The sequence below is a fragment of the Paramisgurnus dabryanus genome, chromosome 1 (assembly GCF_030506205.2).
Source record: "Paramisgurnus dabryanus chromosome 1, PD_genome_1.1, whole genome shotgun sequence".
Lineage (NCBI taxonomy): Eukaryota > Metazoa > Chordata > Actinopteri > Cypriniformes > Cobitidae > Paramisgurnus > Paramisgurnus dabryanus.
Window position 1 is genome coordinate 40,955,464 of NC_133337.1, and position 12,803 is coordinate 40,968,266.

The 12,803-nt window shown below is 38.1% G+C and overlaps 1 protein-coding gene across 5 annotated transcripts in view; it reads left to right on the top strand.

Annotated features, from left to right (window-relative positions):
- Nucleotides 1-12,803, top strand: part of ptprea (protein tyrosine phosphatase receptor type Ea) — a 112,139-nt gene that overhangs the window by 89,699 nt on the left and 9,637 nt on the right. For all 5 annotated transcript variants that reach the window (XM_065262466.2, XM_065262467.2, XM_073815009.1 and 2 more), the window contains 7 exons: nt 4,839-4,929; nt 5,446-5,522; nt 5,715-5,751; nt 5,880-5,977; nt 8,688-8,807; nt 8,894-9,057; nt 12,189-12,324. In XM_065262466.2, the coding sequence (XP_065118538.2) occupies nt 4,839-4,929; nt 5,446-5,522; nt 5,715-5,751; nt 5,880-5,977; nt 8,688-8,807; nt 8,894-9,057; nt 12,189-12,324 (723 nt within the window). The remainder of the gene's footprint in view (nt 1-4,838; nt 4,930-5,445; nt 5,523-5,714; nt 5,752-5,879; nt 5,978-8,687; nt 8,808-8,893; nt 9,058-12,188; nt 12,325-12,803) is intronic.

Genomic DNA, 12,803 nt, shown 5'->3' on the forward strand with positions numbered 1-12,803 from the left:
GTAAAACCCAACGAACGGGCTGGGAACTGAAGCCAAGCACCCAGGCACCGTACGAGGAGAAATAACGACACTACCGAAGTACCCGCGGTGGGGCAGCGAAGCGAGACAGGTGGGACTGCCGGTGCGTCTGCTGTGACAGCATAAACATCTACAGTATGTGTGTGTGACACTGACCTGAGCCCGCTGAGGGTAACGGTCGTCTGGTCTCCTCTACGGAGAGCGCAGACTCCGATGAGGGTGCTGGTGGTCCGGTCTCCTCAGCGGAGAGCTCGGACTCCTCAGGTCACCCGCTGGCGATAGAGGAGAGGTAGGGGAGCTGGTGTGTACCCGCTCACGGCTCTCTCGATCCTCCGGAGACCTAGAGAGGGAAGAGGAATGCACTCTTATGTGTGGTTAAGTGGGTACCGGCCGAACAGCCGGTGGAACATATGCAAACCAAGGATTTTCCACCCGACCCTCTATCGGGGGAAGGAGCTCCATCTCCTGAAGAGTGATCCTCTGCCAATCCGGGTCGCCCTTCACTGGCCACTTAAACTTCCGAATTTCACGGGAAGCGGCTAAGCGGGTGGGGCGAGCTGCTGACGACCGGTTCCCCTGCGCTGCCGAAATGGGGTCCGAGGAGGGGAACGGAGGTGGTCGCCGCAGGACGCCGACGGCGAGAGGCAGACTGAGGAGCCGGCGTGGTGGACCAAGGGCAGCTCTCTTCCGCCGGGGCATGACCTAGGAGATCGCCTCAGTCTGCGCAGCGGAGCTGTACGACTCCCCTGGCTCGCCGAAGAGGCCGGTCTGTGAGACAGGAGCATTCAAGTTGTTCTCGTCTGCGTCCGTCATGTCAGCCAGACACAGCCAAAGGTGGCGATCTTGAACCACTGTGGTGGACATCGCACGACTGAAGGTCGCGGGCTCCCTCGTAAATCCTTGTGAGCCTGCAGCAACGTTATTGTGTGCAGGGCCGAAGCCGCCTCTCCGGCATGCCTGATGGGCAGCGTCCGTAACCGGACGACTGTCTACAAACACGGGAGGGAAGGGTTGGGTGGTCCCTCCAGGAACGCATCCCGCTCCACTGAAGGGGTCCCCGCCCTTAGCGGCTCCGTTGGTGAGGGAGGTGAGGGGTGAAGCTGAACGGCCGGACGGCCGCAAATCACGTCAGCTCTTCGTGCCGTCGGGAAAGAAAGGCACAGGAGGAGAGGACCGAGAGGCCCGAGCAGCTCCGAAGTACCAATCATGTGGGCGGGACGGTTCGGGCGGAGAGGGGTTAACCTTTCCAACTCTACCGTCTCCGCCGCTCGCGGGCACGGCCGCCATCTCCGGAACGACTCTGCCTCGGAGGAAAAATGGACACCCCTCTGATGCTGCAGAAGTGACGGGACCAGAAGGAGGTCCAATGGATTCGGCAGACATCGTAGAACACGACTCTGCAGTCTCCACCGGAGCCTCAACCGGCTGAGGATGAGAAGGCCGGTAGGTGGAGGACGCATCCTCCGTCCTACTCAGCGTAGTGACGCGAAGCTGCGCCCTGCGAGCGCTTGACAGCCGCACCATGGCGGCGTCAGCACTGCAAAGGCGCGGACAGCGTTCCCGTAGAAACGACCGTCGTCTCTGCAATCCAAGAGGGTTATGCTCTCACAGAGAGAACAGAAACTCTCCACGAACGCAGCCCCGGAGTGCTCGATGCCTGAGCACGAAGACAGCGCTCGTGACCGTCACTGGAACCCTTATACTTCTCGCATCCAAGATCGCACGGGCGAAAAGCTATCCTGAAAAGGACGCTGATCTCCGCATATACGAGAGAGTGGCTGCCTTTAACAAGGCACAAAGCTCTCTCGTATCACTCTTTTAGGGAAATTCACTCAGATGCTTAGTTGATGAGCGCACAGGAAGGCAACGCACACACTAAACTCAAAACAATAAACAGATGTAGAGCCGTGGAATAAGCGAAGCGTCCGCTTTGATACTGCTAGTTCAACCAACTTCAGCAATCAAATCCCAACAGAGTAAAGTAGCTTCTCAGTAGCAGATAAAGCCGGCTTTCGAAGCGAAAAAGCTAATTTCCCTATTTGCACCTGCTGCTTATAAAGGCACCTGGCGGGGCGGCGCCAGCATTATGCAAATATCTCAATGCCAAGTTCATTGGCGTTTTAGTAGTATACGAAGCAGATTGGTCTCTCTAAGCGAGTTCCCAATTCGTCGGTCATGACGTGACGTCGTAGTGACCGACTGAAAGGGAACAGATTATTAATGAATTAAATGTTTTTACCTCTAACAGGAATAGCTGCGTGATTAAGTAAAACTAAAGGGTTAATAAACACAAATTAAAGCAGATGTTGTAGAACGTCTGGCGAACGATGATAGATAGCGTGAAGATTGTAAAAACTGATTATTTCCCACTATTAATTACATTATCTTAAAGGAGTGTAACTACTGTAGCATGTAAATAATGTGAGCAAGAGCACTCAACAATTATATCAAATCAACAGGCACGTGAAACCTAGCTAGCAGGTTGCTCAAACAACAAAATCACCAGCTTACTTAATATAAATTTGCAAGAACTATAGACTAATACAATAACAGGCTTAAATAACCCCAAAACATAAGTCCACTTACAGTTCTCACGGACACGTGTTTTATCAACTGGCTTTCCTCCAGACATGACGGACCACGTTCTTTATCTAATTTCGACCGTGTGGCGTGCGTGCATGCTCGCGGTGTAAATCGCGTCCGCGCTATTCTCAGAGATGCTCTTGACAGCCTTTTGTGCAGCTAATTTTTTATTTTTTTTTGACAACTAGCTAAGGGTGTAGGGTTTCCCAGCTTAGGCGGGCCACCCGAACTGCAAAGTGCCCTGCACTACATACACATTAAATATAATATACTCTACATTATACACATTAAATACACTATATACACATTAAGCGTGCTATACATTATACACACAAAACACACTTCATACCCATTAAATATACTAAACTGTGCATTGTACACATTAAGCACACTATATACTAATAATAATTCCACACTATATACACTAATAATTCACACTACACATTAAACATGATATACATTATACACATTAAACACATTGTATACACATTTTACATGATATGTATGATACACATTAAACGCATACACATTTAACATGATATACATTTTACACATTAAACACACTATATACACATTAAACACACTATATACACATTAAACATGATATACTGTACATTATACACATTAAACACACTATATACACATTAAACATGATATACATTATACACATTAAACACACTATATACACATTAAACATGATATACTGTACATTATACACATTAAACACACTATATACACATTAAACATGATATACATTATACACATTAAACACACTATATACACATTAAACATGATATACTGTACATTATACACATTAAACACACTATATACACATTAAACATGATATACATTATACACATTAAACACACTATATACACATTAAACATGATATACATTATACACATTAAACACACTATATACACATTAAACATGATATACATTATACACATTAAACACACTATATACACATTAAACATGATATACTGTACATTATACACATTAAACACACTATATACACATTAAACATGATATACTGTACATTATACACATTAAACACACTATATACACATTAAACATGATATACATTATACACATTAAACACACTATATACACATTAAACATGAAATACATTATACACATTAAACATGATATACATTATACACATTAAACACACTATATACACATTAAACATGATATACATTATACACATTAAACACACTATATACACATTAAACATGATATACATTATACACATTAAACACACTATATACACATTAAACATGATATACATTATACACATTAAACACGCTATATACACATTAAACATGATATACATTATACACATTAAACACACTATATACACATTAAACATGATATACTGTACATTATACACATTAAACACACTATATACACATTAAACATGATATACTGTACATTATACACATTAAACACACTATATACACATTAAACATGATATACATTATACACATTAAACACACTATATACACATTAAACATGAAATACATTATACACATTAAACATGATATACATTATACACATTAAACACACTATATACACATTAAACATGATATACATTATACACATTAAACACGCTATATACACATTAAACATGATATACATTATACACATTAAACACACTATATACACATTAAACATGATATACTGTACATTATACACATTAAACACACTATATACACATTAAACATGATATACTGTACATTATACACATTAAACACACTATATACACATTAAACATGATATACATTATACACATTAAACACACTATATACACATTAAACATGAAATACATTATACACATTAAACATGATATACATTATACACATTAAACACACTATATACACATTAAACATGAAATACATTATACACATTAAACATGATATACATTATACACATTAAACACACTATATACACATTAAACATGATATACATTATACACATTAAACACACTATATACACATTAAACATGATATACTGTACATTATACACATTAAACATGCTATATACACATTAAACATGATATACATTATACACATTAAACACACTATATACACATTAAACATGATATACTGTACATTATACACATTAAACACACTATATACACATTAAACATGATATACTGTACATTATACACATTAAACACACTATGCACAATATCATATGTTGATTTGGTGATGTTTATTTTGTGCTGTTGACAGTCATTACCCGGAGGCTCAACACAAGGAACATGTGAAGAGGCAAATAAAGAGGAAAACAAGGAGAAAAACAGATATCCAAACATCTTACCATGTAAGTTAACACACATTGGATTGCAATGAGCATTTCTGGTGATTTTATGGTGAAAACATTTATATATCAAGTGGTCATATATATGGACTGCTGTTCTCTCCTGGCTGATATGTGGCTGCATTAACTGTATTGGCATCTACTCTGACATTATATCAGTTTGTATCTCAGTGTTGGCTTTAGCTCTTTGGTTGGTATCTCAGTGGCCCTTGAGAAACCTGTAGGTTGTGTGTGGGTCATATGTTTTACTTAGATATCAAACCGAAAGTTTCATCACAGTACTACGGACAGCCTCACGCGCCAGCCTCCACTACTCTAAATTCAACTTTTATCACTCTCAGTTCCTTCTGTCTAAGAGCCACATCAGTGTCATTTCTCTATTTTGAAGTTATTTTTGCATATATTTTCACACATATATTTTTTACTCGTGCTTTACATTGTTATTGAAACCCAGTTAAATTGTCTGATTTGCGTGTTTGTTATATAAAATGAACATGTTTTTGTATTCCCATTATCCAGATGATCATTCCCGAGTGATTCTAACAACCATCGATGGAGTTTCATGTTCAGATTATGTTAATGCATCATATATTGATGTAAGTTTTGCAAATTATATAATACATATTAAGTTTTAGTTCATTTTTATAAAGTACAATTCTAAATATAAAGCCTGGTGATGACCAAACTTCTGAGTTTATGAAATTAAAAATTGTATTAGAATCAAATTAGATTTGTTCATAAAGAGAATATTATAACACGATCATAATCGACAGCTTTTTTCTTTTCAGGGTTATAAAGATAAAAATAAATTTATCGCAGCACAAGGTGAGCGCATCATCATTTTAAAATTGAATGATTAAGCTTTATCTTGAATGAGATTATGGATGAAGGTGTAATCAGATGAAATAAGACTGAGTGTCTCTGGGATTTAATTTTTGGTTTGTTTGTTTTAGGGCCGAAACAGGACACGGTGGCAGATTTCTGGAGGATGATATGGGAACAGAAATCAGCCACTATTGTCATGCTAACGAATCTGAAAGAAAGAAAAGAGGTTTGTGTCCCTTTTTTGTGTTTTGGATGTATTTCCTTGAATTAGTGATAACTTAGACAGCAGGTTCCCTATAAACAAAACGCATGAAAGCAGCACTGCTGTTTATATGCCAACAGCTACCATTACAGTGATTTTACATGGGTAAAGGTTATTATTCATTTTTTTATAAAACAGTGGTGACATATAAACTAATTTTTATAGTACAGGGGTCGGCAACAGGCCTGTCAGCAATAATATCTAGATTATTTTTATAGCGGCTGGATCTGAAATAGATCTGTCATGACAACAACAGTTTACTCACAAAGCTGTGTTCGGCTTTACACGGCGCTGCAAGAACCAAAACGGAGATGACTAGGGATGTAACGATTCAATCACAATTCAATCGCGGTCCTCATTAAAAATGCCTTTCTGAAATCGATTCTGAATCGCAAGGCTGCAATTCTTTGTTTTATGCACAGCTTGTGCCTGTATTACGGCATTTGGTCAGTAGGAAGTCCTTATCAATCTAAAATCATTATGAGTCGTTATGAGCCTATAATCCCTCCCACTCCGAAGTGATACTAAACTCGATGGAAAAGCTAACCAAGCCAAAGTGAGGTGAGCTGACCCGCATCAAACCGTGCGTACTGCGCAAAGGAAAAGCGCCATAAGATATCGTTCGAATTAGTTCAATTTTTGATCAACTCCCCCTAGTGGTGAACCATAGGATTTTTAAAAAAAAATCGAAAAAGTTATGAAAAAGTAATAAAGCCTCATTACCTAAAATCACATCACTTGGCCAGTTTAAAAACACCCTCCGACCCATTGATTTGAAACAGATTTGTAAATGTTTTGAGTCTTCATGAATCAGTGTTTCGAAATTGCCCATCACTACCAATAAATGCATTTACATAAAGATGATTAGCGCCAATAAACAGATAAAAGGAATTTATAAAAATATAAATAAAGTCATTTGCAAATGACTATGTTGTGGTCTACCATCTACTGGCTAATTTTTTTTTGTCCCGTTACTGATAACATATGTGCCGACCACTGATATAGTATGTTAGCATTTCAATAGCCTGTTTACTATGATTTTACGATAATGTCTTTCTATAAGCAGTAATGTCTCGTAAGTGTCTACATTTCTCCATAGCATGTTTCCTGGTCTGGTAACATGCTCAAAGCGCCAACACGACTCTCCATCACGTCTGCGAGTGTCTTTAGAGGCTCAATGACAAATCAATAAGACACAGGACAGAGAGAAGATTAAAGTCAGCTTTGGATAGGACTCAAAATCAATGGTTTTAATAATGACTGATAAAGCGCTTTGGCTTTAACATAATTAGTGGGCAAATAATAAATAATAATAATTAGTTACATTTATATAGCGCTTTTCCAGTGCTCAAAGCGCTTTACATATGAATGGGGGAATCTCCTCAACCACCACCAATGTGCAGCATCCACCTGGATGATGCGACGGCAGCCATATTGCGCCAGAACGCTCACCACACACCAGCTTATTAGTGGAGAGGAGACCGGGTGATATAGCCAATTAGTATGAGGGATGATTAGTAGGCCAATGGGCAAGTTTGGCCAGGATGCCGGGGCACACCCCTACTCTTTTTCGAAGGACATCCTGGGATTTTTAATGACCACAGAGAGTCAGGACCTCGGTTTAACGTCTCATCCGAAGGACGGTGCTTTTTTTGACAGTATAGTGTCCCCGTCACTATACTGGGGCATTAGGACCCACACAGACCACAGGGTGAGCACCCCCTGCTGGTCTCACTAACACCTCTACCAGACTCTCATTACGAGAGATTTATCCTCATGCCATCGGCCATCGGCTGGATAATGCTGAATGACAAACAAGCTGTATTAACATCTCACATTAGCATCTTGATGTCTTATAAGTCACCTTTACTACTCAAAAAGAGCTACATTGGAAGATCATGTGTTTATCTACAGCACAGATTTGACCTTGTGATTTTATAATGGTCAGATCTTGAAGGGTTTTTTTTTTTTCACTTTTTTGCAAAAAATTCATTATATGATGATTCAAGGAGTATTGATAAGTGAAAAGTACATATGCAAAACCCTAAGTGCGTCTGACATGTTTTCTTTTAAAGAAGCATTTTTTTATTGTGCTCTTATCAGCAATTGAAATGCATTATTTTCACAAATGTCACTTTACATTTACATTTAGGCATTTAGCAGACGCTTTAATCCAAGGCGATTTACAAGAATTAGGAAACATTTAAGCGGTTTTCATGGGTGGGACAATAATACAAGAAGTGCTTATATATACAAATTTTACTAATCTGAAACAGTACCTGAAAAATCACTTTAGTCATTTCATTTTAGTCATTTTAATCATTTAGTCATTTTAGTCATTAGTCATGTTTTAGTCATTAGTGCATGCATGCTTTGACAAAAACTTTAAATCCTCTTCTTTGGACAAGAAGAAATGATGCGAGTCAGAATTTAAAACGTAAAAATTAGGAAACGGAAAACTCCAACATCTAATTATTCGTCTATGCACTTAGTGGACTTTTTTTAAAAAGGGATGTGGCGTTTAACAGATTCTGTCAACCGATTTTCTGACTGGCCTGCGGCTGGGATTAAGCATATTTAAAGCAAAAGTATTTGATAAACGTATACTATGTACATAATTTTTGTATTATAAAGAAAGAACGAAAGTTTAAATTTACTCTCTCTGTATCTGTAGGATAAGTGTTATCAGTATTGGCCCGATCAGGGATGCTGGACATACGGTAATATCCGTGTTGCTGTGGAGGACTTCACTGTACTGGTGGACTACACGATACGCAAATTCTGCGTGCAGTATGTAAGTATAACTGTGGTAATGACATGTTCATGTGATTATGTTTCTACCATGTGACCTGACTCTCATCCGTCCTGTGTCCATTGCAGCAAGGCGCTGACGGATCCAAGACGCCCCGTCTGGTCACCCAGCTACACTTCACCAGCTGGCCAGACTTCGGCGTGCCGTTCTCTCCCATCGGCATGCTCAAGTTCCTGAAGAAGGTGAAGCAGGTGAATCCCTCATTGGTTGGACCTATCGTGGTGCACTGCAGGTATGAAACGAATATAATGTTTGGACAATCAGATTTGTCTTACGTTAACTGAAACAGCAGGTTTAGGTTCAAGTAGGGAAGGCAGTATCACAAAAAATCTTCTTTTCGAAATGAGTAGAAACGGTATATACTGTATTTCACGGTAAAATCTGCAAAAATATAAAACCTATATTTGCTATATAAGTGGCACTAAGAGGTTGGTTTGCCAACCAGCCTATCAGCGCTACTTATAGAGCTTGAGCATAAAGCAATTGTGGCAGAGGATCTACATTAAAGCTAATAATGTTGTGGATCACTTTCAAAATCTTGCAAAAAACGCTTGATTTGCTTCACAATATATCTACTTTTGAGCACTCAAAGTGGAAGATCTCTTTATTTTTATTATATGAATCACAAATGGGGTTTCTGCAGAATATCTTAAAAAAAAATAGATTAATCATGATTAATCGTATACAAAATAAAAGTGTTTTTTTTGCGTAATATATGAGTGTGTGCTGTGTGTAATTATTATGTATATATGTATAAATGTATATATATATATATATAAACATTTCTGAAATTAATATATGTATGTGTGTGTGTGGTTAAATACACATAATAATTTCACACAGTACACACACATATTATGCAAAACTTTTATTTTGTATGCGATTAATCGCGATTAATGTTTGCCCAGCACTACTTTTTTATTGTTCTACTGGAAAATAAAAGGTAAATTAACAGCTATTTTTATTTTTGGGTGGACTATCCCTTTTATTATACATGCATTAATTATCCACTTTTTAGGTTTTATATTAATGCAAAGCAATACTCTATATATTTTACTTATTGGGCTACACACGATATCATACGTAATGTAATGTGGTCCAGTGGTTTCGCTCTTATTTATCTAATAGGAGTTTCTCGGTCTGCCTTGGGCACCATTCTTCTTCTGTTAAAAAGTTAAGCTCTGGTGTCCCACAGGGATCTATTCTTGGCCCGCTACTGTTCAATCTCTATATGTTACGTTTGGGTTCTATTTTATCTAGACATGGAGTATATTTTCATTTATATGCTGATGACACACAAATCTATTTGCCTGTAAAGCGTGACGACAAACTTGCCTTTAAGTCTATATTAGAGTGTTTAGATGAACTGAAACTTTGGCTTGCTAGTAATTTCTTATGTCTTAATGGGAGCAAGTCTTTTGTCTGGTCCGAATGATCACAGCTCTCCTGATGTTGAACTTGACACTCTGTTACCTCATAAAGCCAGTTGTGTTAGAAATTTGGGATTTTTGCTTGATAACAGCCTTAAACTTGATAAGCAAATAGGTGCTGTGGTTAAGTGTTGTTTCTATCAACTGCGCCTTCTATCAAGTTAAACCCTTTTTGTCTGATAAGAATCTTGAAACTGTTATGCATGCATTTATATCATCCCGTCTTGATTATTGCAACTCTTTGTACATTGGTGCCTCTCAGACTTGCATATCACGATTACAGCTACAGTAGTTCAAAATGCTGCCGCCCCCTAGAACTAGACTCAAAAACAGGGGTGACCGCGCCTTTGCGGTCATTGGTCCAGAGTTATGGAACAGTCTCCCGGCCCACATAAAAGCTGCCCAAACTCTTTCTATTTTTAAATCCGCCCTGAAAACGTACCTTTTCTCATTGGCCTTTTAATATCATTTGATTCTTACTGTTATTTTATTTCATATTTTTATTTTAAATTGTTTTATCTACTTTTGTTTCCTGTCTTTTACCATTGTAAAGCACTTTGGTCAATTTTAAATTGTTTTTAAATGTGCTGTACAAATAAACTTGTATTGTATTGCATTGTAATATGCTTTGTGGCGTCTATGAAGGAAATATATTATCGCATTAACCTTCGTGCACTGTCCAGTGCATTTCTGTTCACACAGCACTGCTTTTACTTAAATGCGTACGTGAGACCCGAAAACGTATGGGTGGGAGATTGGTTATAGATTGTGGTTGTCACACATGTAAATAACCAAACTGCATGGGAACGCAACAGTATTAAGGTTACATATACGGGTTTGACAACTGTATTCTGTTCACATAATCATAGTCTATAACAAATACTAATTTGAACAGATCAAAAGCCTTAAATTAATATTACATTTTACATGTCCTAATAGCGTCTAATAATTCAGATGAATTTCTTGGCCACATCTCTGGACCAAAATACCACAGCGAAGAGTTTTTTGACTTGCATCTATAAGTAAACTCATGCAATCACCCAGAAACATCTAGCAAGGACATAGCAACACGTTTACAGCTATATATTGCCATGGGCCATCTTTGCCACCTTTGTGTTCACATCCTGGTAACCACACAACATTCGCAACCAAGTTTTAAATACTCATCTCACACTTCCTTTCAGATGATAAATGATAAAAATAAACTTACTACAGCCTAATATATATGATTTAAAATGCATCAGGTATAAATAAATGTACTGTAATACAGATCTACATTCAAATTTTATGGCATACGAAAGCTTTATTTTCAGTTTAACAAAAACTTCCTGATCTACATTTTGAAACTTCTCAGTTTTGCACAGACTAACAATAACTTACATATTTGAACTTAAGCTTTCAGACAAAGGACAAATTTTACACAATTTCTGCCTCATTATTTTGGAGACCCCACAGCCCCCGTGCGTCAGTCTGAAGGTGTCTGTCATGCATGCATAATTGATTTCATCAGACAATGATATACATTATTCAGAGTGATTAGCATGTGATTTGAATTAGGTGAAGGATGGGGTCTTCTCACTGCTGATTGGTCAGAAATATAAAATGAATGTATGTAGGTCAATAGCTGTGTTTCGTGTGTAGCTCTGAAACAATAACCCGACTGTGGTCTTGCCATTAATCTGTGTGTCATATTCTTCACATTTTGCCCTTTACTTGTGCCCTAAACAACCAAATGCAATGTCAGCCATAAACCACCACTTCAGCTCCTATAAAAGACCCTATTGAGGGTACATGTGGCCCTTTTGAGGAGCACTTCTGCCCTCTAGTGTTCAGATTAAAATTAGACAGGAATAAAAAATGTGTTTTTGATTGTGTTATGAGATAACATTGATATGATCAACATTAATATGATCTCTTTCTCTCTCTGTGTCAGTGCGGGTGTGGGCAGAACAGGAACATTTATCGTCATTGATGCGATGATTGACATGATAAACACCGAACAGAAGGTGGACGTGTTTGGTTTCGTGTCAAAAATACGAGAGCAGAGATCACAGCTTGTTCAGACAGACGTGAGTGAAACAAATTAATCAGGTTATATTTCTTTCCACTGATGCCTGGCGTGGCTCCCCTGAGGTCACATGAATTTAATGAATATTTATTAATGAATATTACTTTATATCACTTCTTTTTAGTTTTACAGAAGGCTCTTGAAGTGCAAAAATGTAACTTTGCATCATTTGCCAACCTGTATATTGTCATTTTATCTACCTACTTTACACTGAAACACTGCAAAAAATTACTTTCTTACTTAGTATTACTTTGTATTGTTTTCATAAAAATTTAGAAATTTTCTCTTGAATTATTAAATGTTTATGAAAAAAAGTAACTTTTTTTCAAGAATTTTTTTCTTATTCCATTGGCAGATTTTTTTGCTTGTTTTAAGCACCAATTTTACTCAAAGTTTATTTTTTGTCTAAAAACTAGACTTATTTTCCTAGGTCATTTTGCTCATCTTAATTTAAAACTTTTTAGATATTTTTTTACTGAA